Genomic DNA, 20,217 nt, shown 5'->3' with positions numbered 1-20,217 from the left:
GAAGTATTACTCAGAAAACAATGTTAAACATCATTTTTGTACATGGTATTTGTTCACGCCCAAACGCGAACGACAGTCAGTGACCGTCGTAAGTCCCACCCATTTGTTAAATTTCTCTCAACCAACGATCGAGCAAGGCGAAAACCAGAAGCAGCTACGAAACTGAACAACCAAATCAGCTATCGGATCAAAAATTGCCGGAATTGAAATTGACAGCCTTCGTTTCTGCAGCCGCATACAATGCTGATAATCTTCCCGTTTTTGCCAAGTTCAGCTCCTTTCGGAAGCTGCAGAGAGTGATCGCATATGTACGGCGTTTCATCTCAAACTGTAAAATCAAGGACTCGAGTCTTCATAACTTGAAGTGTCACCTCACAGTTCCTGAATTACGAGGATCGATGGATGTAATCATCAAGGTAGTTTGACTATATGTTTTAGTATTACTTCTACGTGAAGTCAACGATTTACATAGTTGAAGATGCGTAGAAGTAATACTAAAACATATAGTCAAAGTACATAACTCTGGATGGGAGCATACCATCAATTACTGTCAATGGTCGAAAGGTACAGTAGCAGCACCTACCCCACCCGTGTTCCCTCGAGATCGTCAAGTCGACGATGACAGGAGCACATATCGTGGTAGGGATAAACAATAGTTGCAATTTCCAAACCTACGACTGGATGCCTTCCTTCAAATAACAACTGAAGTGCGGTAAAAAATCGGTAGAACTGTTTCAAACACACCGTTGGTACTTGAACGGTCGGTTTTCATCTCTTTTTGCCAGTGGTGGCGGGGGACACACCTCCCTCTCCAAAGGGGGAGTTTGGTAAAGAGAGATGAAAAAACCGATTTGTACCTTCCTTAAAAAGTTGTCCTAGCTCGCTATTCTAATATCTATATGCAATCTTCACACTGCCGTACTCTAACGGAACTATCAACTCTATGCTTTCATCTACTCCATCTATCGTATAAAAATTACCACTACAGTCTGTTATTTGAAATTAGCATCTTCAACTACATCAAGGTAGTTCAACATGGAATTTTAGGAGACGAAATAAGCCGTATTGAGAACAAGTAGCCATGTAAAAGAATTGCTTCTCTGAATCCTGTGTACCAGGATGGAAGATTGACGAATTCACCTATATTGACCATGACTAAACATCCGTATATATTGCCGAATCATCCGATTGTCGATCTTCTGATAAGAGCGTACCATCTGGAGAATATGCACGTTGGACCGTCAAGTTTGCTCGTGATAATTCAAGGCAGATTTTGGTTAACAGGAGGTAGATCTGCAGTAAGGAAAATTACGAGGAATTGCGTTACTTGTTTTCATATCAGACCAACGAAGGCAAGTCAGCTAATGGGAAATTTGCCTTCTTGCTCACCCGTTTGACGTGACTGGTGTGGATTATGCGGGCCCCGTGTTTGTAAAACAAGGACGACGAAAGCCAATTGTGGAGAAAGCGTATATAGCCGTATTCGTGTGCATGGTAACACGAGCTGTGCACTTGGAATTAGTGTCGGATATGACCACAGATGCATTCATTGGCGCATTACAACGATTTACGAGCAGAAGGGGACTTCCTCGAGAAATGCACTCTGATAACGGCTCCAACTTCCGAGGAGCAAAGGCGGAACTCAACGAGCTGTACAAACTGTTTCGGTCTCAATCAGCCGTTGGAAAAATCGAGGGTTTTTGTCAACCGAAGGAAATCGCTTGGTTTTTTATTCCACCTGAGGCACCAAACTTTGGTGGTATCTGGGAGGCCGCCGTTAAAAGTGCCAAATACCATTTGAAACGCACCTTGAAGGACACTCATTTGACATTTGAGGAATACGTGACCCGGCCGCTCTATGCTACCTCACCTGATCCTGATGATCCCGAGGTACTCACCCCCTGGTAATTTTTTGATCGGGCGTCCGCTTACTGCCATCACGGAGCCGAGTTACCAAGACATTTCTGTCAATCGTCTTGGCCGTTGGCAATTTTTGCAAAGACTACGGGAAAACTTTTGGAGAAAGTGGAAAAATGATTACCTGCAAACCTTGCAACAACGAACCAAGGACCAAATCAAGAAACACAATTTGCAGCCAGGAATGATTGTGCTCCTAGAAGAACAGAATTTGCCACCCATGAACTGGAAATTGGGTAGGATTGTTCGAACCTATCCAGGATCCGATGAATTAGTTCGTACGGTCGACGTTAAGGTTGGTAGCATTGTTTACAAGCGTCCAGCAGCAAAGATTGCAGTGCTTCCTATCAAGAACAATAAACAATCGTTGGGTCATCATTCCGAGAATACTTCTCATCCCGGGGGAGAATGTTCACGCCCAAACGCGAACGACAGTCAGTGACCGTCGTAAGCCCCACCCATTTGTTAAATTTCTCTCAACCAACGATCGAGCAAGGCGAAAACCAGAAGATGAATAAGAAGCAGTACGATAGTATATAAGCAGCGAAGCTAGTGGCATTAGTATTATCATATCATTCGCTGCCAGACTGTTGAGCAGTTCAGTCGATTTGAATTCTCTCTAGTTTCGTTCGTTCGTTCGCAAGTCGAATTAGCTCCGCGTTGTATAGTGACGCTCTCGCTGACCCAGCCATGGGTAAGAAATCGCGCGGTAACGCGAGTGCCGGCTTACCGGGAAAACAGACTCTCCCAGGAGACGGCGCGACCACCGAGCCAGCTCAGAAGAAGCAGAAGAAAACCCCATTGCCCGTCCCGACAGGCGTTGCGGACCCGCAGCCGGGGCCTCCCGGAACTAAACGACCCAGACCTGAAGACATCAGCGCCACCGCATCGGCAGCAAAAAAGCTGCTGAGCAACAATCCGTTCTCCGCCCTGCAGAACGGAGCCCAGCCGCAGTCGGACCCTGAGACGGTACCTAAAAAAGTTAAGTTGCCACCCTTCTATGTGAAGGGCTTCCCTCCCGGGCTATGGGAGCAGCTGGATTTCTACATTAAGCAGGGCCTTCGCTGCACCATTCAACGGTGCACGGAAGGCTACAAACTGATGGTCTCGGCCGAAAATCACTACAACGCAGTCCAGGCCCTCTTGGACAGGATGAAGCTGGAGTACTTCTCCCACGACGTCGAGGCCACCAAGCCGCTGAAAGTGGTGCTGCGCGGGCTCCACGACATGGACACCACCACCTTAATGGACGAGATTAAGGCGAACGGCCTCAAGCCGGTCGAAATCCACAAGATGACCCGCAGCAAGGCCATCAAGTATCGTGACCAGCTCTACTTGGTCCATCTGCAGAAGAACTCCACAACCGTGAAGGATCTCCATACGACACGCACACTGTTCCACATCGTAGTGAAGTGGGAGCGGTATAAGCCAACCCACCGTGGCGTCACTCAGTGCTCGAACTGCCTATTGTTCGGGCACGGCACCAGGAACTGCCGCATGGCCAGCCGCTGCATCAAATGCGGCAAAAACCACAAGATCGACGACTGCGACAGCATCGAGGAAGCCGCTCCCACATGCGCCAACTGCGGTGCTGCCCACAAGGCCACGAGTAAGGCCTGTCCGAAGCGGGCCGAATACGCCGAGATCCGGAAGAAGGCCTCGTCCAACAACCAGCCCGGTCGCAAGAAGGTCCCGGAAAACAACGCGCAGAACTTTCCTCCGTTATCACCGGTCCAACCACGGCCAATTCCAGTGTTGGCGCCGCTCCCGCTCAACCAACAGTTGGCTGCTGCCCAGTCGGCTGCCGCTGCAGTACCCAGTCAAGCCTCCGGCCCATCGACGGATCCCCCTGCTCCGGGATTGGCCGGTACAACCGGTGAAGCTACAGACGATTCTCCGCTGTCAACGGATGAGATCGTCACACTGTTGGCCCAGGCCATCATCATCAAGCGCACCTGCGCAACAAGAACACAACAGCTCCAAGCTATCATCTCCTTCGTCGCTAATTATGGACCGTGAACCCATAAAGATCGCCAACTGGAACGCTCGCTCCGTAGGGGCGAAAAACATTGAGCTTGCAGACTTCCTCCGCAAGCACGACATCGACGTGGGCCTCCTCACCGAGACCCACCTCAAGACCGGTGACAGCTTCTGGCTGCCCGACCACAGCACTGTCCGGCTTGATCGCACCAGCTCCAGGGGGGGCGGTGTCGCGGTCATCATCAAGAAAGGCATCAAGTACTGCACCCTACCCCACTACCGCACTTCCATCATCGAGGCCGTCGGCGTTGAGGTGGAAACATCGACCGGAAACATCCGGTTCATCGCCGCCTACTGTCCCCGGCAATGTACCGTTAGCAATGGTACAGCACAGCAGTTCAAGAACGACCTTGCCATCATAACCCGCACCAATGCCCGCTTTGTAATCGGAGGGGACCTGAACGCCCGGCACGAGGCCTGGCGGAACTACCAGCAGAACCAGAACGGCCGCCTGCTATTCGACCATTCCCAGCATGGTCTCTATTCCGTCTGGTTTCCGGACGAACCAACCTTCACATCACCGACGGGCAACCCATCGACGCTGGACCTGTTCTTGGCAAACACCAGATTAGCCAAGCCGGTTGCCGTCAACGACCTGAGTTCGGACCACCAACCGGTGCTGACCGAGCTGGGCTACAACGTGGCCCCTGCACCGTGCCAGCGGAAGGACTACCATCGAGTCAACTGGGTCCAGTTTCGACGCGTGGTCGACCGCAACATCGACGACAACCCACCGCTCGACACAGTGGAGGACATCGACCGGGCCCTGGAGGGTCTCCATCAAGCCATATCCGTGGCTGACGAAGAGTGCGTTCGACGAGTTCCTGTGAGGGGTAAGTTTCAAGCAATTGATTCCCACACCAAACTCTTGATTCGGCTCAGAAATGTTCGTAGACGCCAGTTTCAGCGGACTGGGGATCTGCAGCGTAAATACGAAATGGTCGATCTGAATCGGCAGATCGCTTCCAGAATGGTCTCAATCCGGAACGAGAGTTTCGGGCGGCTCGTTCAGAACCTGGACGACCGTTCCAGACCATTCTGGAAGGTTGCCAAGGTGCTGAAGTCTCACCCCAAGCCCATTCCACCACTTAGAGTCAATGACGAACGGCTTATCACCAACGAAGAGAAGGCCAATGCGATTGGGGAGCACATTGCCCAGTCGCATTTGCTTGGCTCTAAAATCCCAAGTCCACTCGAGAACCAGGTTGCGCAGTGCGTCCTGACGTTAGATGCCTCCCCTTGTGCCGTCCCTCCAGAAGAACGGATTACAGAGGAACAAATTTGCTCAGCGCTGAAATACAGTAAGAACATGAAGGCTCCCGGGTTTGACGGAATATTCAACCTAGCGTTGAAAAATCTCAGCCCGAGGGTGCACTCGCTGCTAGCTGCCACCTTCAACAGATGCTTGGAGCTGCACTACTTTCCAAGCATCTGGAAGGTGGCAAAAATCATCCCGATCCGCAAACCTGGGAAAGACCCTTCACTACCGTCAAGCTACAGACCGATTAGCCTGCTCTCAGCGCTGAGCAAGCTGTTCGAAAAATTGATCCTCAGCCGACTAAACAAGTTTGTGGAGGAACATGACATTCTTCTTCCGGAACAGTTCGGGTTCCGTAAGGGGCATTCCACCAATCATCAGCTAGTGCGGGTGATGAATAACATCCGGAGTAACAAAGCTGTATCCAAGTCCACAGCCATGGCCTTGTTAGACGTCGAAAAGGCGTTTGACAATGTCTGGCACGACGGACTTATATACAAGCTTTGTAACTCCAACTTTCCACCATACCTTGTGAAAATCACCCGTAACTATCTCCAGCAAAGGTCGTTCAGGGTGTCGTTGAATAGTTCCCTTTCGGGACAATTTCCGATCCCAGCAGGTGTTCCGCAAGGGAGTCTGCTGGGACCACTGCTTTACAGCATCTACACGTCGGACATCCCTCCTCTAGGAGACGGTTGCGTGTTCTTTCTGTTTGCAGATGACACCGCGATAGCCGTCAAAGGTAGGATGCCTCGTGAAATTACGAACAAGCTCCAACGATGCCTTGACACCTTTACTGATTATGCCACCACGTGGAAAATCAAAATCAACGCCTCGAAAACCCAAGCGATCATGTTCCTTCACAGACAATCATTAAAACTTAAACCGTCTCCCTCCTGTACCGTAATAATGGATGGTACAAGGGTCGAGTGGTCCACTGATGTTACTTATCTCGGGATGTTGTTCGATGAGAAGCTCCTGTTCCGCTCGCACATAGAGAAAACCCTAGTTAAGTGCTCCGCCTTGGTTAGGTGTTTGTATCCGCTCATTTGCCGCAGATCCCGCCTCTCAAGGCAAAACAAACTGGCTGTTTACAAACAGATCATAGCCCCCGCGATCTTCTATGCCGCCCCGGTGTGGGAATCGTGCGCTCAGACCCACAGGAACAAAATCCAGGTTGCACAGAATAGAGTGTTGAGGATGATCCTAGATCGTCCATTCGACACAAGAATAGCAGACCTCCATCAAGAGGCAGAAATTCCCAAAGTAGATTCCAAAATTGATGATATGACAACTAAATTTATTCAAAAATGCAATCTTTCTGAACATGCTTTAATAAGCAATTTGTACATAGTAGGTTAAGTGTATATAGTAGAGTAGGTTAGTTTTAAGCTGTAAATAGTAGTATTAAGTAGTTTCTCTTCAAATTCTAAAAACAAAACAAACCAATCCCACCAAGGTGGTCGACCGTGTACTAAGTCTAGGACTAATTCTTTAAAACAAATTTTGAATTTTGCCCATACCTAAAGATGAAGAAAGCAATTGAATCACTTAGTAAAAAAATTTATATGGTAATCGTCCAAGTTAAACTAAAATAAAGATCATTTAAACTAAAAAAAAAAAAAAAAAAAAAAGGCATTAGTATTAGTATGGTTTAGTTGTCAAACTGTATACAACAAGAGAAAAATAAATAAGTGAAGCTATCCTAGTTTTTTCACAACATCCTCTGATCCGGCATTGTGTTCAACTGAGGAGGAGCAGTACAGCGTTTTTAAATACAGTCCACCGCTGGTTGAGTGCTTGCTGTCGACGGGCTTGCGGAATCCCAACCGTAGCGCCCCTCAATCAAGCCAGTATCAAACCTTCCATATGGAGGGAGAAATAACCCAAGTAACAATTCTGCAATCATTTGGCATCCACTTTGATTTATGATGGTTTTATAATGGCAATGAATAATCCATTTAGTTTAAATACAGCATTTTGCAGTGTAACACGTTCCTGCTTAGTAGTTCACCTTTTCGCTATTTTAAAAACCTTTTACAGTCTGTCGAGAAGTCAAAAACTGTCATGTTTTAAAATTAAATTTAAAGTTGTTCTCAATCCCACCATAAAACTGTTCTATAAATCAATCATAAACTTCATTAGCAACTTTTTATTAATGACTTGATAAAATACTCTATAAACCTGTTCTATCATTATAAAAGCAATCATAAAACCATTAAGTTTTAAATGAGAGCAAATGACATATATTGTTGCCTTTTAGGCTTTTATAAGTGTATCATAAAATCTCCTCTCATCACACTAAAAAGCTTCATGTTAGCATTTCCAACCAACTCCTCTGTTTACAAATTGAATTTTAAAGATGGATCCTCACAGTGAATAAAAACCAAATTTATGACAAGGATATATCAAAGGATAAACGAAGTTGCAAGAAAAATTCAAGCGATGCTAACGACCGAAGGGAGGTCGATTTCAGAACCAGCACTTCCGGCGGAACGGGTACAATCAACGACTGAGCATCTGGTGGAGAAGAGAGAAGTGAGCGTGGTACTCAAATTCATAAAACATTGTAAAAACAGCCTGAAAACAGACCAGCCTTCTCCAGACCTTGCGAATAGATGAAGATCGGAATAACTTGTGTCAGTACCGACAGCAAACCACTGAAACTGTCAGTTAGCGGACACTAGTTGGTTTCCGATCCATAGCTGCGATTTTATTCGGTGAAAGGGTCATCACTTGGAAAAAAATAATTCAACTGTACATTTCTGCATCGTTTGATGGTGCACTTCCAGAACCATCCGGAAGAATGGGGATCTTTTCGGGAATTATCGAGGTTACAGCTGTACGAAATGCGAAATGTTGTGAACACTTTCTTAGTAACTGCTTCCAAGCCATCGGGAGATAATCTCCTGGAAGAACGCTGAATCTAACAGCGCAACTATCGAAAGATAAACAAACTTTGACGTTTAACTTTTGCAGGCAACTTTGCCTCCATAAATGCTGCCATAAATCTGAACGGGTTAAGATCAAGCAAAATGGCTTTAGATAAATACAATTCAGCCTGCAAGTTTTCTTCATAAAAGCCATTTTACAACCTAAGGATTTTGTTATGGATTTCATAAAAGTAAAACAACTGTTTCACAAATGACCCATGAAAATCAACTTTTATGCCACCGCCATGTTGCAATTAGTTTGCTTGTTTTTTTACAATCTTTGATTTTCTATCTATATTTCCTTGGATATAACTATATTTTGGTAAATTTAGCAATGAGCAAACATTTAAATGCGAAAATCATAAAAAAATAATCTCGGCCTAGCTCGATCTGAAAAATAATTTATTTTATTCAATGTAAAATAATTAGTCAAATCGACGTTTTACGAGAGCGGACCTATTTTTTTCGATGTTTTCATGTACACTTCACATGACATTTAATAAGGCACTTAAAACTAGGCCACATAATGAGAACTATTGTAATAAATTTGGATATTCAACACAATTTTTATACCATCAGTTTCTATTTTAATTATTTTGATAAGATCGGATTCATAAATCCTTTTCTATCTTGATTGATGCTTTCCTAAAAGATTTAGTAAGCGGCTTGGGGAAATGGCTCGGAAAGGGTTTTTATTGTTGCTAAATAGCTTTTGTTGTAGTTTTCAAATGGTTCTCAATGCGTTCGTCATACAACCTTTTGCAGTAAATCAATCTTGAAGAGCTTCGAGAATACACCCTTCAGAACCTTCTTCAGGGTGGGCCAACTAAACATATACTAGTCTTAATGAGGTTTTGGTGGATGCATTAATGACAAGATAGCCTTGACCAGGGTTTTATGAATGTTGTTTTATAGTTGCTTTGTAGTATTTCATAAAACTTAAAATGTTACTTGGGAATGGACGGTCGCGGCGACACATACAGCATAAATATTTACGTTTTTTATCAAAACTCAGGTAATCATGACAGATTCTGACGCAGTAGGTCTCTTTTCTTCATTCGCGTTGTTTTCAAAGATCTAACAGTCAGGAATACCTGACATTTGCCAATGATGTAAATATTTACACGTAATGCATTGAAAAATTACATTGAGAAGATAAAAATTCAAATTAAATCTTATGCCAGAAAACTTTTGTGACCCTGAAAAGGGCCGTTTGATTTGTCAGATGAGTTCTGATGAACGCAGCATGGCTTTGCTGTTGGCTTTCCGGTACGGTGCAGATGGCAACGATGATAAATGCCCTGAGTTAAAAGCCTACAACTCGAAAAGTGTCAAAACTGGGCGATGGTTTAAGGTGTAAGAGTTATACTTTTTACTGTTAAGGCGAACGTTGCGAACGAAAATTAAGTCCACGCACGATCCACCAACACTAGTTGCCTCCGAAGAATTTGAAGCCATGTCCAGGTGCAAATATTTCTTCATGAACTCGACGAACTTCAAGTTCCCTTCGTTCATGAGGTCCATGTTAAAATTACCCAGCACAATACAATCATGGGCATTGGCAATATTTCGTCAGATTCCGCGAACAAAAGTATTGATTCTGCTTGTACGTCAAATCTGTACGATAGTAAATAGAACAGAAAATCAAAATATAAAAATGAGGTAAGGAATATAGTTAAAATATGGTTCAGATTAATACCTGGCTCAATAAAGATACAAATTAACAACGTTCGAACGCTGGCAACGGAAATCTCCAATGCGCAGATGTCACCATTTGAACCAACCCTCAAAGAACATGGATGACTGGATGACCAAAAAACCCAGATTGACTGTGAATTGTCCTGTAGTTTTATGATTTTTGTTATGTGTCAAAAACCACAAGATCGACATTTAGTTCTTCTTTTGACAAAGACTATGTTATACGGGAAGGTACTGGGGGTAAATCGAAATCTACATTTGCGACCGTCACGAAAAGGCGTAAGGTTTTGAACGCTTATAACTTTGTCATTTATAGATGAAATAATAATCCAAACATACCAATCGATAGGAAATAACTCTCACAATTTGCTACAACAAATGCTTTTTTAATTTTCTCCAAAAAAAACGTTAAAAAATGAACAAAAAAGTGATAATTTTATCACTTTTTCAATTAAATAAACTTTCTCCCCAAACTAAGTCGTCATAATCGAGTACAATTTGGTTGCGCAAGGTTTAGCTTGAACTATATAACACCTCTGCTGTCGTTCTTTGCTCATTAAAGCTTCGGACGGTGTGGCAAGCAGAAACAGGAGCAAATCTGAAAGAGATGGAATTTTTCCCTCAACCTCTGCTGAAAATTACCGCAGTCCGGTACTGTTGTGAATCCGCTCATTTTTTCATCGCATATATTTCTGAATACTTGTAGTCCTAGTTCCTCATTATGTGCTTAAGAGGTGGATAAATTCCTACGTTAAGCTATCCAATGAACATTTAGAATTATGATCCTGCTTGGATGGACGAAATTTTGATTGCTTGAAGTAGCAAATTATGATTACATATTGAACATGGACCAAACTTTATAATTTTGTGAAAGCACAATTGTGAATATCATATTTTTGATTATGATGATGGAAAGATAGTGCCAATCCCAAATAACCAACAAGCCTGCTTGGTAATAATTCAACTAATAATGCACCGAAGCCCTGTATTAGTCGGATGTTAGCTTTATATAACAAAATCATTCCAAATTAGTGGGCTTATTGGTTACCTTCCAAGTAACAATTTGGGTTTTATAAGGGTACTGTAGACCATGATTTAAATTGTAGAGTGCTTTAAAACCTCAATAAAACTTATAATGTTACTTGGGCTAGGATGTGCAATACATGCTTGTGAACGATTTCCTACCGGAGGTATCCCACTGCGATGCGTTTGGTTAAACGTGTTATCCATAACAAATGTTCAACGGAGATGGGATAGGCATTGAGTGTTTCAAATGCTGAAATATCTCTAACGAAAAGTCCATAAGCAGTCAGAAAAATAATCATTAAAGGTGAGGAAATTGACATGTCAAGGAGAGCAAATGGAGTAAATTGAGGAAATAAGTTACTTCTACTGTTTTGAACAATGAAAAAACCAATTTGTACCTTCCTTAAAAGTTGTCCTAGCTCGCTATTCTACTATCTATATGCAATTTTCACACTGCCGTACTCAAACGGAACTATCAGCTCTATACTTTCATCTACTTTCATCTACTCCATCGTATAAAAATTACCACTATAGTCTGTTATTTGAAATTAGCATCTTCAACTAAACAAACAACGTTGAAATTTTTGTAACATTCTGTGTGGATCCATTTCTTACATGAAGTACAAGTTGTTCATCCTTTTCCGTTCGCAGAACTCGATAAACAATGAATCCTCCACATTTCAGTTGATCTTTTGGCGCTTTGATGATCTTTTGTTTGGTGGTTTCTGGCCTTTCTTGATGGATGAAATCTCGTTCAACACGAGAAAAGGGTCTATCATTGTTGATCGATTCTCTTCATCGATTTTCTTTCTCGTGAATAACCCGACTACAAATTCATTTCCCATTGAGTGTGTTGTTTCAGGTGCAAGCTAACATCGTCTTCTGCCGAATTGTGCTGCGAGCCTAGCGGGAAATTCGTTTATAAACCAATGAGAAAGTCGATGAAGAGAATCGATAAATGAGGATAGGCCCTTTTCAAATGTTACGCAAGAAATGTCCTTAGTAGCTTGGGCATCAATTGAACCTTGACCATAACCATCTGAAGTTATCTCCACAGCCTTTTCTGCTGGGTGTTTTCTCTTTGTAGCACGTGGAGTATTCATTTTTGGTAGCGGCAGTATTTTTCTGAAAAAATCGTGAAGGAAGACTCTGCAGACTGCTGAGTCTGACTTAAATCCATGGTGTCATCACCATCACCAGCCACTGTAGCTGTGCCAGCGATATTCTTCTGCATACCTGTAACCGATACTGGCTCTATACTCGGTAACTCTTGATCGGTAACCAAAGATGGTGCGAAAGAATTCTCATCGGCAACGTATCGGTCACATTGCCACAATCCACATTTCTTGAAACCATTTACTACTGTTGGTATTGTAGCAGCCTTTCCGTAAGCGGTACCCAATAGCCCCATAATATCATACTGACTGATGATGTGTCCAGGTTTTTCGTATGAATACTTCTGCAGCGCTAGAATAATATGATTTGAAGGGGACTATGAACGAGACGTCCGTGGTTGCAGCTTATTGCTGCAATGTGGTGCGAGGACCAGAATCGTTACATGGTTTATGCGGGCTTTTCAGTCACAGTCATCTACCAAGAGCAAAGCAGGATTAGCTTCTGAAGCATGTACGTGGTCAAGGAAGTGATCAAACCAAGTTTTGAACACCTCGATGGTCATGTAATCTGTTGGGTTGCACGCAAACTCTGGTGGTGCTCCAAATTTGAGAGCATCATTCATTCTAGCTCTGGGAAATATGACAAACGAAGGAATTGGCCAGTTGCCGACATACTCATAACAACGGTGGTTGTCTTTCCTCGTTCCGCTGACGAAATAATCCCAACCTGTGTTTTACCTTTGAGGGCTGTTATTTTCTTCTTACTAGGGAGGACCTGGAAATGAACATAAGAACATGTCAAAACACATTTGAAGAAACTGTTACCGTGGAAATAGCCGTTTCATCAGCATTGAAGATCCGGTTCGGAGAAAACTTAATCGTTCCGAGCACATCTTCGTACATTGAAAAAAAGGCCTTTGCAGCTGATGTAGCTTCTGCCTTCCTGAATGAAATTTTCGGATTTCGGTTTTAAAATTCCAGTCTGCCAATCACGCCCTGCTATTTTCTTATGCACATTGAAAGGTTGAGAAATGCCGTTTTTTTCTGCGAGGTCGAATGCTAGCGTGATCCCGTAGAATCAGCTCGTAAATGTTGTAACAGTTCTGCTTCCTGATCTGAAGTGAAGAAGGTCAAGGCTGAAGGCTTCGCAAGGCTGAGCTGCTCCTGACTCCAACTTCTACGAGTGGTTTTTCTTTTGTAGTTACGCGGCATATATTAGATAAAATTGACAGTTTCGTTTACCATCTTTAGGATATTCAAAGAGCATGCCGGTCTAACCCCACTCAGCGAATGACGGGCTTACACCAATTGGTTAGTGACGGTCTTTCCTCAACGGCACAAATTGTATTAGCAACTTGATAATCAATTAATTATTGCTCAAACTTACCTTTCATTGAAATCCGTTGATAGTTAACAATGCAGGCAAGAATAAGTAGAGGTACAAAACATAATTCTCAACTTTGTTTGTTATTATTTGCTTAAGTTCTGTCAGCGAAAAATTAAATCCGAATGCGTCTGGACGATGCTCACATTTGATTTGATTGATTTCTTTGCATTTGACAGTTCACAGTGGGTGCGACATATCTCAAAATGTCAACAATAATAAAAACTAGCATGGCCTGTGCTCACCCTAATGTGTACTCAAAACATCTAAAACAAATTACCGTGTATATTTTTCCATAAAACATCAAATTTTAATCTATAATTCTGTCTCGGTCATTATTTCGATTGGAAGTGACATTGTATGCTACGATGCTTTTAAAAGTGCTATATGCCATTTTAAAAAATGAACGCAAGATCCAAAATGGCTGCATTTTGCACACAATCGAATGATTTCTCATATCAAACAATGATGCAATCATTAAAACTGTTTTATTGTTAGGTACTTCATTTGTGAAGTTCACGATTTTCAGAGATGATTGGAAATGCTAGCAAATATGAAGCTTTAGTGTGATAAATTATTAGCTAGAGAATGGTCTGAAGAGGGTAGGTTAATTGTCCCGCTAGAGTATGGCAGTATGAAACTGGACTAGAAGTTGAAAATGAGCGAAGGGCCATTAATGCGACAGTACTAGTCAAACGCATACTTTTTTACCTAACCGTGTGCAAATTGTACTCACAAATGCAATCTAATTAAGCCTTCATTCAATTTGCCATCCAGCCTAGCTGTGCAACACTTGAAATCCGAAATTTCCTGTAAAATCGAAGCTCAATCCCATTCCCCATCGCCTCATCTGCAACAGCAGCAAACCATTATCACTCGGCAACCGTTCGCCTTCGTCAGCAATTTTCCGAAAATGAAAACCAAACAAGTTCTCCAAACCCCGGCTCCAGTTCTTGTAAACATAAATCCATGCTTGTTGCCGTATCATCGGCTCATGTAGAAAAAAAAAACAACCCAGAAATAACGATTGTACTTGCTCTTCCCTCACCCAACAAGAGAAAACCGAAAGCATCATTAATCTGAACCCGAGTTTGTATTTTCTCTCTCTCTGCTCCACAGGACGATCTGCCCGGTCAAGCCTTGTTAGATGTAGTATTCGCAAGACTGAACCTGATTGAGACTGCCTATTTCGGAATACGTTACATAGATCAGGATAATCAGACGGTAAGTACTGTGGCAAACAACTCGACTACGCTTCTTGGTTCGATTCCCGGAATATTGGGATGTCACCACTTGTCGGACAAAGCACCTTCAACCCCCAGCTGGAAGGACATCCCTGCTCGTTCGCATATTTAACGAACCGATGCAATGCTGATGCAATAAATTGTCTCTCTCTATCTCTCTCGTTTCGGATTTCACAGCACTGGCTCGATCCAGCCTCTCGACTGTCCCGGCAGCTGAAGGGAGGCAAGCAGCCTTTCGACCTGTATTTTGGGGTGAAATTTTACGCCTGCGACCCGTGCAAGCTGGTGGAGGAAATTACGAGGTAAGTGCCCGGTTCCAGCCACATAAATTCGATGGGAAACAGTTTTCGGTGATTAACAGTGTTGTTTTCATGGGTCGTTGGGTTCGGGTGCACACTCTCATACACACACAGGTATCAGCTCTATCTGCAGGTCAAGCAGGACATCCTCCAGGGCCGATTGCCGGTGTCTTTCGAACTAGCCGCAGAGCTCGGTGCTTATGTCGTACAAGGTAATCCTATTTGGGCATACGAGTAGCATGATACTGATTTTGCACTATTTTCGCTTTGGTAGCTGAGCTTGGTGACTATGACCCCCGCAAGCACCCTCCCGGGTACGTGTCCGAGTTCCGTCTGCTCAACAACCAGACCAAGGAAATCGAATGTCGCATCCATGAATTTCACGTGCAGCTCAAGGGGATGTCTCCGTCGCAGGCGGAGTTCAACTATCTCGACAAAGTCAAGTGGCACGATATGTACGGCGTGGATCTGCATCCGGTGCTGGTAAGGTCGATTGCGATTCATTTGAAGGCTTCATAATTAATCTTTCGCTTTTCAGGGGGAGGACAGCGTAGAATACTTTCTGGGACTGACTCCGGGTGGCATCGTAGTCCTGCGGAACAAGACAACGGTGGCACACTACTACTGGCCGCGGATAGCCAAGGTCTACTTCAAGGGACGTTATTTTATGTTACGGGTCTGTGATAAGAATGTAAGTCTCGATTAGCCTCTAAGTACAATTTCAACTGTGTCTGACCCAAATCACTTCTTCCGAACAGAACGAAATTAGCACGTACGGCTTCGAGACACCAAAAAAGAGCGCCTGCAAGCACCTGTGGAAGTGCTGCGTCGAGCATCACTCCTTCTTCCGACTGGTTCGGACGGCTCCCATGCAGGCCATCTCCGGCGCAGCGAGCTTGACCTCGTTGAGCTCCAAATTCAGGTACAGGTCTGTTTTCTTATGATTTCAGATATTCAGTTTACCTTCGTCTCGAAAAGCTATAACTGCAACTCGCCTTCCCCTTTCCCCCAGTGGTCGCACCGAACGGCAACAGATGAAGGAAGTCCTGGCACAGCAACGAGCTCCACCGCCCTTTGCGCGAACACCCTCCCGAAGGCAACCGCGCCGCATCGTCGACGAACAACCCGAGGAGAAAATATTCGACGCACCGAAGTACATCCAGCAGGAGATCAAGTCCGTATCGATACCTCAACCGGCGCAAACGTTAGTACCGCTCCACCAAAATAAATCCAAGTGGCGTTGATCTCTATCTATCTATCAATCCCTCTCTCTCTTTCTCTCTCACCCTTTCCCTACGCGTGTGCACCTTCTCCTCCTCCCCCTTGTAGGTTTGACAGTCCTTATCGTTCTACTTGCAGCATTCCGGCTGCACTGAATAATAGTAGCAAAGCGCATCCACCGCCTCCGGACTCACCACGCAGCACCCGCAGTGCTCCGTGGATGCGTTCCCAGCAGCGAGGTCTCTTCGGTATCAACTCCAGTCCGAAATCGGTACGATCTGCCTCCACCCGGATGAGCGCTCCGGCCAACACCAACCGGATGCGATCCAGTTCGGTGGAGAGCCACTCCTCGAACGAGTCCCGATCTGGGCGTCGACGCCGCCACCGAAGCCGACGAGTTTCCGACAACGAAAGCGAAATGTCCCGTGGATCCGGACGTTCCGGGAGGTCGCATAACTCTCATCGCAAAAACCGGCGCCACCGCTCCAAAAATCGCCGCAATCGCTCCGATACGGAAAGCCGGGACCGAAGCTACTCGAGTCATCGACGATCTACGGAGTCTATCGAACTGGTCGATTCGGGCGAGCAGTGGCTCGAAGTGCAACGCAAACAGACAGACAACGTCCAGAAGGCAGCCGTCATCAAAAGTAGCCAGGTCATCAAGGGCTCGACGCCGGACTCGGGAATTGTGCATCATCACAGGAGTCGACGGCACCGAAAGCACCGCTCGCCGTCGGAGAAGATTTGGTCAAGCGAGTTGACCAGGCACTTACAGTTCGATTTGGTCGATACGACGGGTATGACCGAGGACCAGCTTAGGGAAATTCCGTACACCGTGGTCGAGACGAACCATCATGCTACCAAAAAACCGAGCGCTCTCAAGGTGCACAAAACTAGTCATCACGAAAACCAGCGGATCGATCGGATACGGGAGTACCCGAAGGAGAACGTGAATGATCACATGAGTGCGGTGAACGGATCGATACGGTCGGCGAGTACGATCAGTTCGTCCAGGGATTACGATCGCAATTCGGGGCTGATTCGGTATGTGCTTTGAGGCGTTGTCTTTTTGGGGCTTGACTCACGAGAAATTTCAACATTCCAGGATGATGTCCAGCATGAGCATGGGTGACTTCATCTCCCCCACGGGATCCAGCCTGAGTCCACTTGATAGTTCCGGGCTTCGCGTGAGTCACGAACACACCGATTCCGGTCTCGGTGCGGACCAGGACTATGCGTACTCTTCGGAGAGGTAGCTTCTGCTTTAGCAAATTTCAATAGTTCTCTGACAACCCCCTCCTTCGTTTTAGATCCAGCGATAGCGCCAAGTATGGCACGAACAAGTCGTCCGGAGCGTCGGTCACCTCAGCGCACACCAAATCGTCCTCGTCGAACAACATGAAAAGCCATCACCATCCCGTGAGTAGTAGTAGTAGTACGACAACGGTGACAACCACCACGCGGAAGCCTCCACTCTGCCCGAACCGGCAGCAGAAGGTCATCCCCGGTGTACATAGCTCTTCATCCGCCAGCGGTCCTAACAATCGCTTGATCAATAACAGTAACACACACTTTCAAAACAATCACTACACCTTTAGCCTAACACGAAACTTCTCGTCGACCTCCGGTGGTCAGGCCGGTGCTGGCCACGGTGGAGGTCGAAACGCTTTCGGGACTAGCACTAGCACTGGTTTTGGGTTGAACTCGTACGGTTACATCGACTCGGCAGCGACGCTGTCGTCTACTTCGCCGTATCACTACTACTACGACGGTACCGGATTCCGCAGTACCGCCGGACAACCTCCCGGCTTCGGTGGCAATCACATTGCCAGCAGTGGCGTCGGATTGGACAGCTCTCGGCTCGGTTCCATCCGTGGAACCAAGTCCGATATTGGAGTACCGATCCGACCCAAGCACTACCCCCGGCAGCAACACCACCACAACCACCACCACCAACAACAGCAACAGTACATTCACAATTTCAACCGCCACGCAAGCGGCGGCAAACGGGCCATGATTCCGTCCACCAAAACGGACTATTTGGAAAATTATAAGACTGGTGTTGAAAGACTTAAGCTAAGCAACAACAACTACAACTATAACAATAACAATAACAGTAGCAGCAACAACGACAGCCCTACGGAAGCGTTCAAGGGGCTGCTGAATGCTTCCACGAGTGCTCAGAACATTGCCAACAACAACTACCAACCTCCGCTGCCGATTACCTCCGGAGGGTCCGGCGGTGGCGGTGGTGGTAAATCCATTTCGAACAGTCCCAGCAATGGGAACCTGAAGTCGTCCGGCGGCAAAGGGAACGATCCGAGGGTTGGCCCTTTGGTCTATATGGATAAGAATCAGAACAGCAGGAACAGCCCGCTAGCCCACGGCAGTCCTCTGAATCAGGCAAATGTAAGTACTCTTCTTGATCCGTTGCTTGCTGATCCTGCCTGTGGCGCCTGCGTTGAGCATGCTTACCCCTCCCGGTTGTCCTGCATGTTGAATGGTTCTGATGCATTCGTTGTCAAGAATTGATGTTTGTTCTTTATTATTATTATTTAAGTTGGATGTTGCATGCACTTATCGTAAGACCAAGCTTAGTTGCACGCTGAATGTTTCGCTGCCCATTGTTTTAGAGTTTATAGCAGTTTGTTGTTTTGACGTTCCCGTATGTCTTTTCCTATCACTATTTCAGTGCCAACATTTCAAAGGGGCGTAATTGCTTTTGTAAACAAAGGATTTAGCCATCGATTTCTCGCAAATAAAAGCTCACTCCTCCAAATTAACAATGCTAGCTAGAAGAGGAAACATTCCTCTACCTGTTGGTGCAATCAATTTTCATGAATGAGCTTTTATTTGCGAGAAATCAACGGCTAAAGCCTTTGTTTACAAATGCAATTACGCCCCTTTGAAATGTTGGCACTGATCTGTTTAGTTTTTGCATAATCACCTTTATTCTTGTTTATCGCCGTATCGGATACGTTCAAAAGTTAGGAAATTTTGCATTCCTGTTTACGTTCGAATCAGTATTTTGTGTAAACTTTTTGACAGTACTGTCATGATTTTAATTAATGTATAATCACAGACAAACAGACGTACCACTTTCTCCTCAATCGTAGTACCATAGAGGTAACTCTAAGACTAGTAGGTCCCGAAGAAACGAGCTCAACTTTTTGGCTCAGCTCTGGTACTGCCTTCGATGCACCTCTCGAAACATAGGAAAATCCACGAACCCCTCATTTTATCTGTCAAACTTTCATAGCAAATCAAAACAAACATAGTGTAATACTAGAATTTCAAATAGAATGGGGTACGTTAATCGATTTGCTTGGGACCAATAGGCTAGTCAAGTAGTGAGCCAATTTAAAATCGATAGTTTCGTATTGATTGTTGGTAGTACAGTGAACTTTCGCTCGTTGGACTAAACTCGTAGCTCAGTGAAAGGCATTCGTTAGTTGGGCTGAGCTGTCAAAGCTGAAAATGGGTTGAGGGATACACCGATTGTTTATTATCATCACAATTGTTTAGCAACTATCCAAGTTTGTCATGCATGAGCCGCTCGAAAAGGAATCCGCTCTGTCAGAATTGACGTTTGACTTAGATTTAGGTGGGCTACAGCACAACTAACGGGAGTCCAACTAAAGCGACAGCCCAACGAGTGGAATTCTTCTGTTCACGCATTTAACGTTCAATAGAAATATTATTAGCTGCGCGAATCTCGCACCACAGCGCTGTCATCGGATCACTTTGACGTTTCTATACATTCTATTGAACTTGTATGGAACGTTGTTTGAGACTTGGCTAGCAAGCTTTTTCTAACGAATAGCTCGTGAGATGTCGTAAGTTTTATTTTTTTACTTTACTTTTGAGATTTTTAGCCTATTGGCTAGTTTATCTTACAGATGTCGCTAGTGAGTCCCGGGATGGTATTTTTAAGGAAAATTTATTTAAAAAGTGACAAACCGACATGAATGACCATAGCAAAACAATAAAATTTCTGACCAAAGCACACTACTGACATCTGGCTCCGTGTTCGTGGGAAATATTTAGCTAAGCCATGAAGTTATGAATTGATCTATTCTGGA

At 44.8% G+C, this 20,217-nt stretch overlaps 1 protein-coding gene across 3 annotated transcripts in view; it reads left to right on the top strand.

Annotated features, from left to right (window-relative positions):
- The window catches only part of LOC135710793 (uncharacterized protein DDB_G0283357), a 404,283-nt gene that overhangs the window by 326,188 nt on the left and 57,878 nt on the right, over positions 1-20,217 (top strand). Inside the window, exons 2-11 of one of the 3 annotated variants that reach the window (XM_065233474.1) lie at positions 14,491-14,595; positions 14,793-14,917; positions 15,029-15,126; positions 15,189-15,397; positions 15,453-15,605; positions 15,673-15,842; positions 15,927-16,118; positions 16,274-17,179; positions 17,241-17,387; positions 17,446-18,544. In XM_065233474.1, coding sequence (XP_065089546.1) covers positions 14,491-14,595; positions 14,793-14,917; positions 15,029-15,126; positions 15,189-15,397; positions 15,453-15,605; positions 15,673-15,842; positions 15,927-16,118; positions 16,274-17,179; positions 17,241-17,387; positions 17,446-18,544 — 3,204 coding nt within the window. Of the gene's footprint in view, positions 1-14,490; positions 14,596-14,792; positions 14,918-15,028; positions 15,127-15,188; positions 15,398-15,452; positions 15,606-15,672; positions 15,843-15,926; positions 16,119-16,243; positions 17,180-17,240; positions 17,388-17,445; positions 18,545-20,217 lie in introns of all 3 variants that reach the window. The other 2 variants (XM_065233472.1, XM_065233473.1) reach the window with 2 other exon arrangements.

Source organism: Ochlerotatus camptorhynchus, unplaced genomic scaffold (assembly GCF_037179485.1).
Source record: "Ochlerotatus camptorhynchus isolate MF236.1 unplaced genomic scaffold, CSIRO-AGI_Acam_v1.1 ptg000402l, whole genome shotgun sequence".
NCBI lineage: Eukaryota > Metazoa > Arthropoda > Insecta > Diptera > Culicidae > Ochlerotatus > Ochlerotatus camptorhynchus.
The sequence above is the reverse complement of the archived record's forward strand: the minus strand, read 5'-3'. Positions and strand labels throughout refer to the sequence as shown.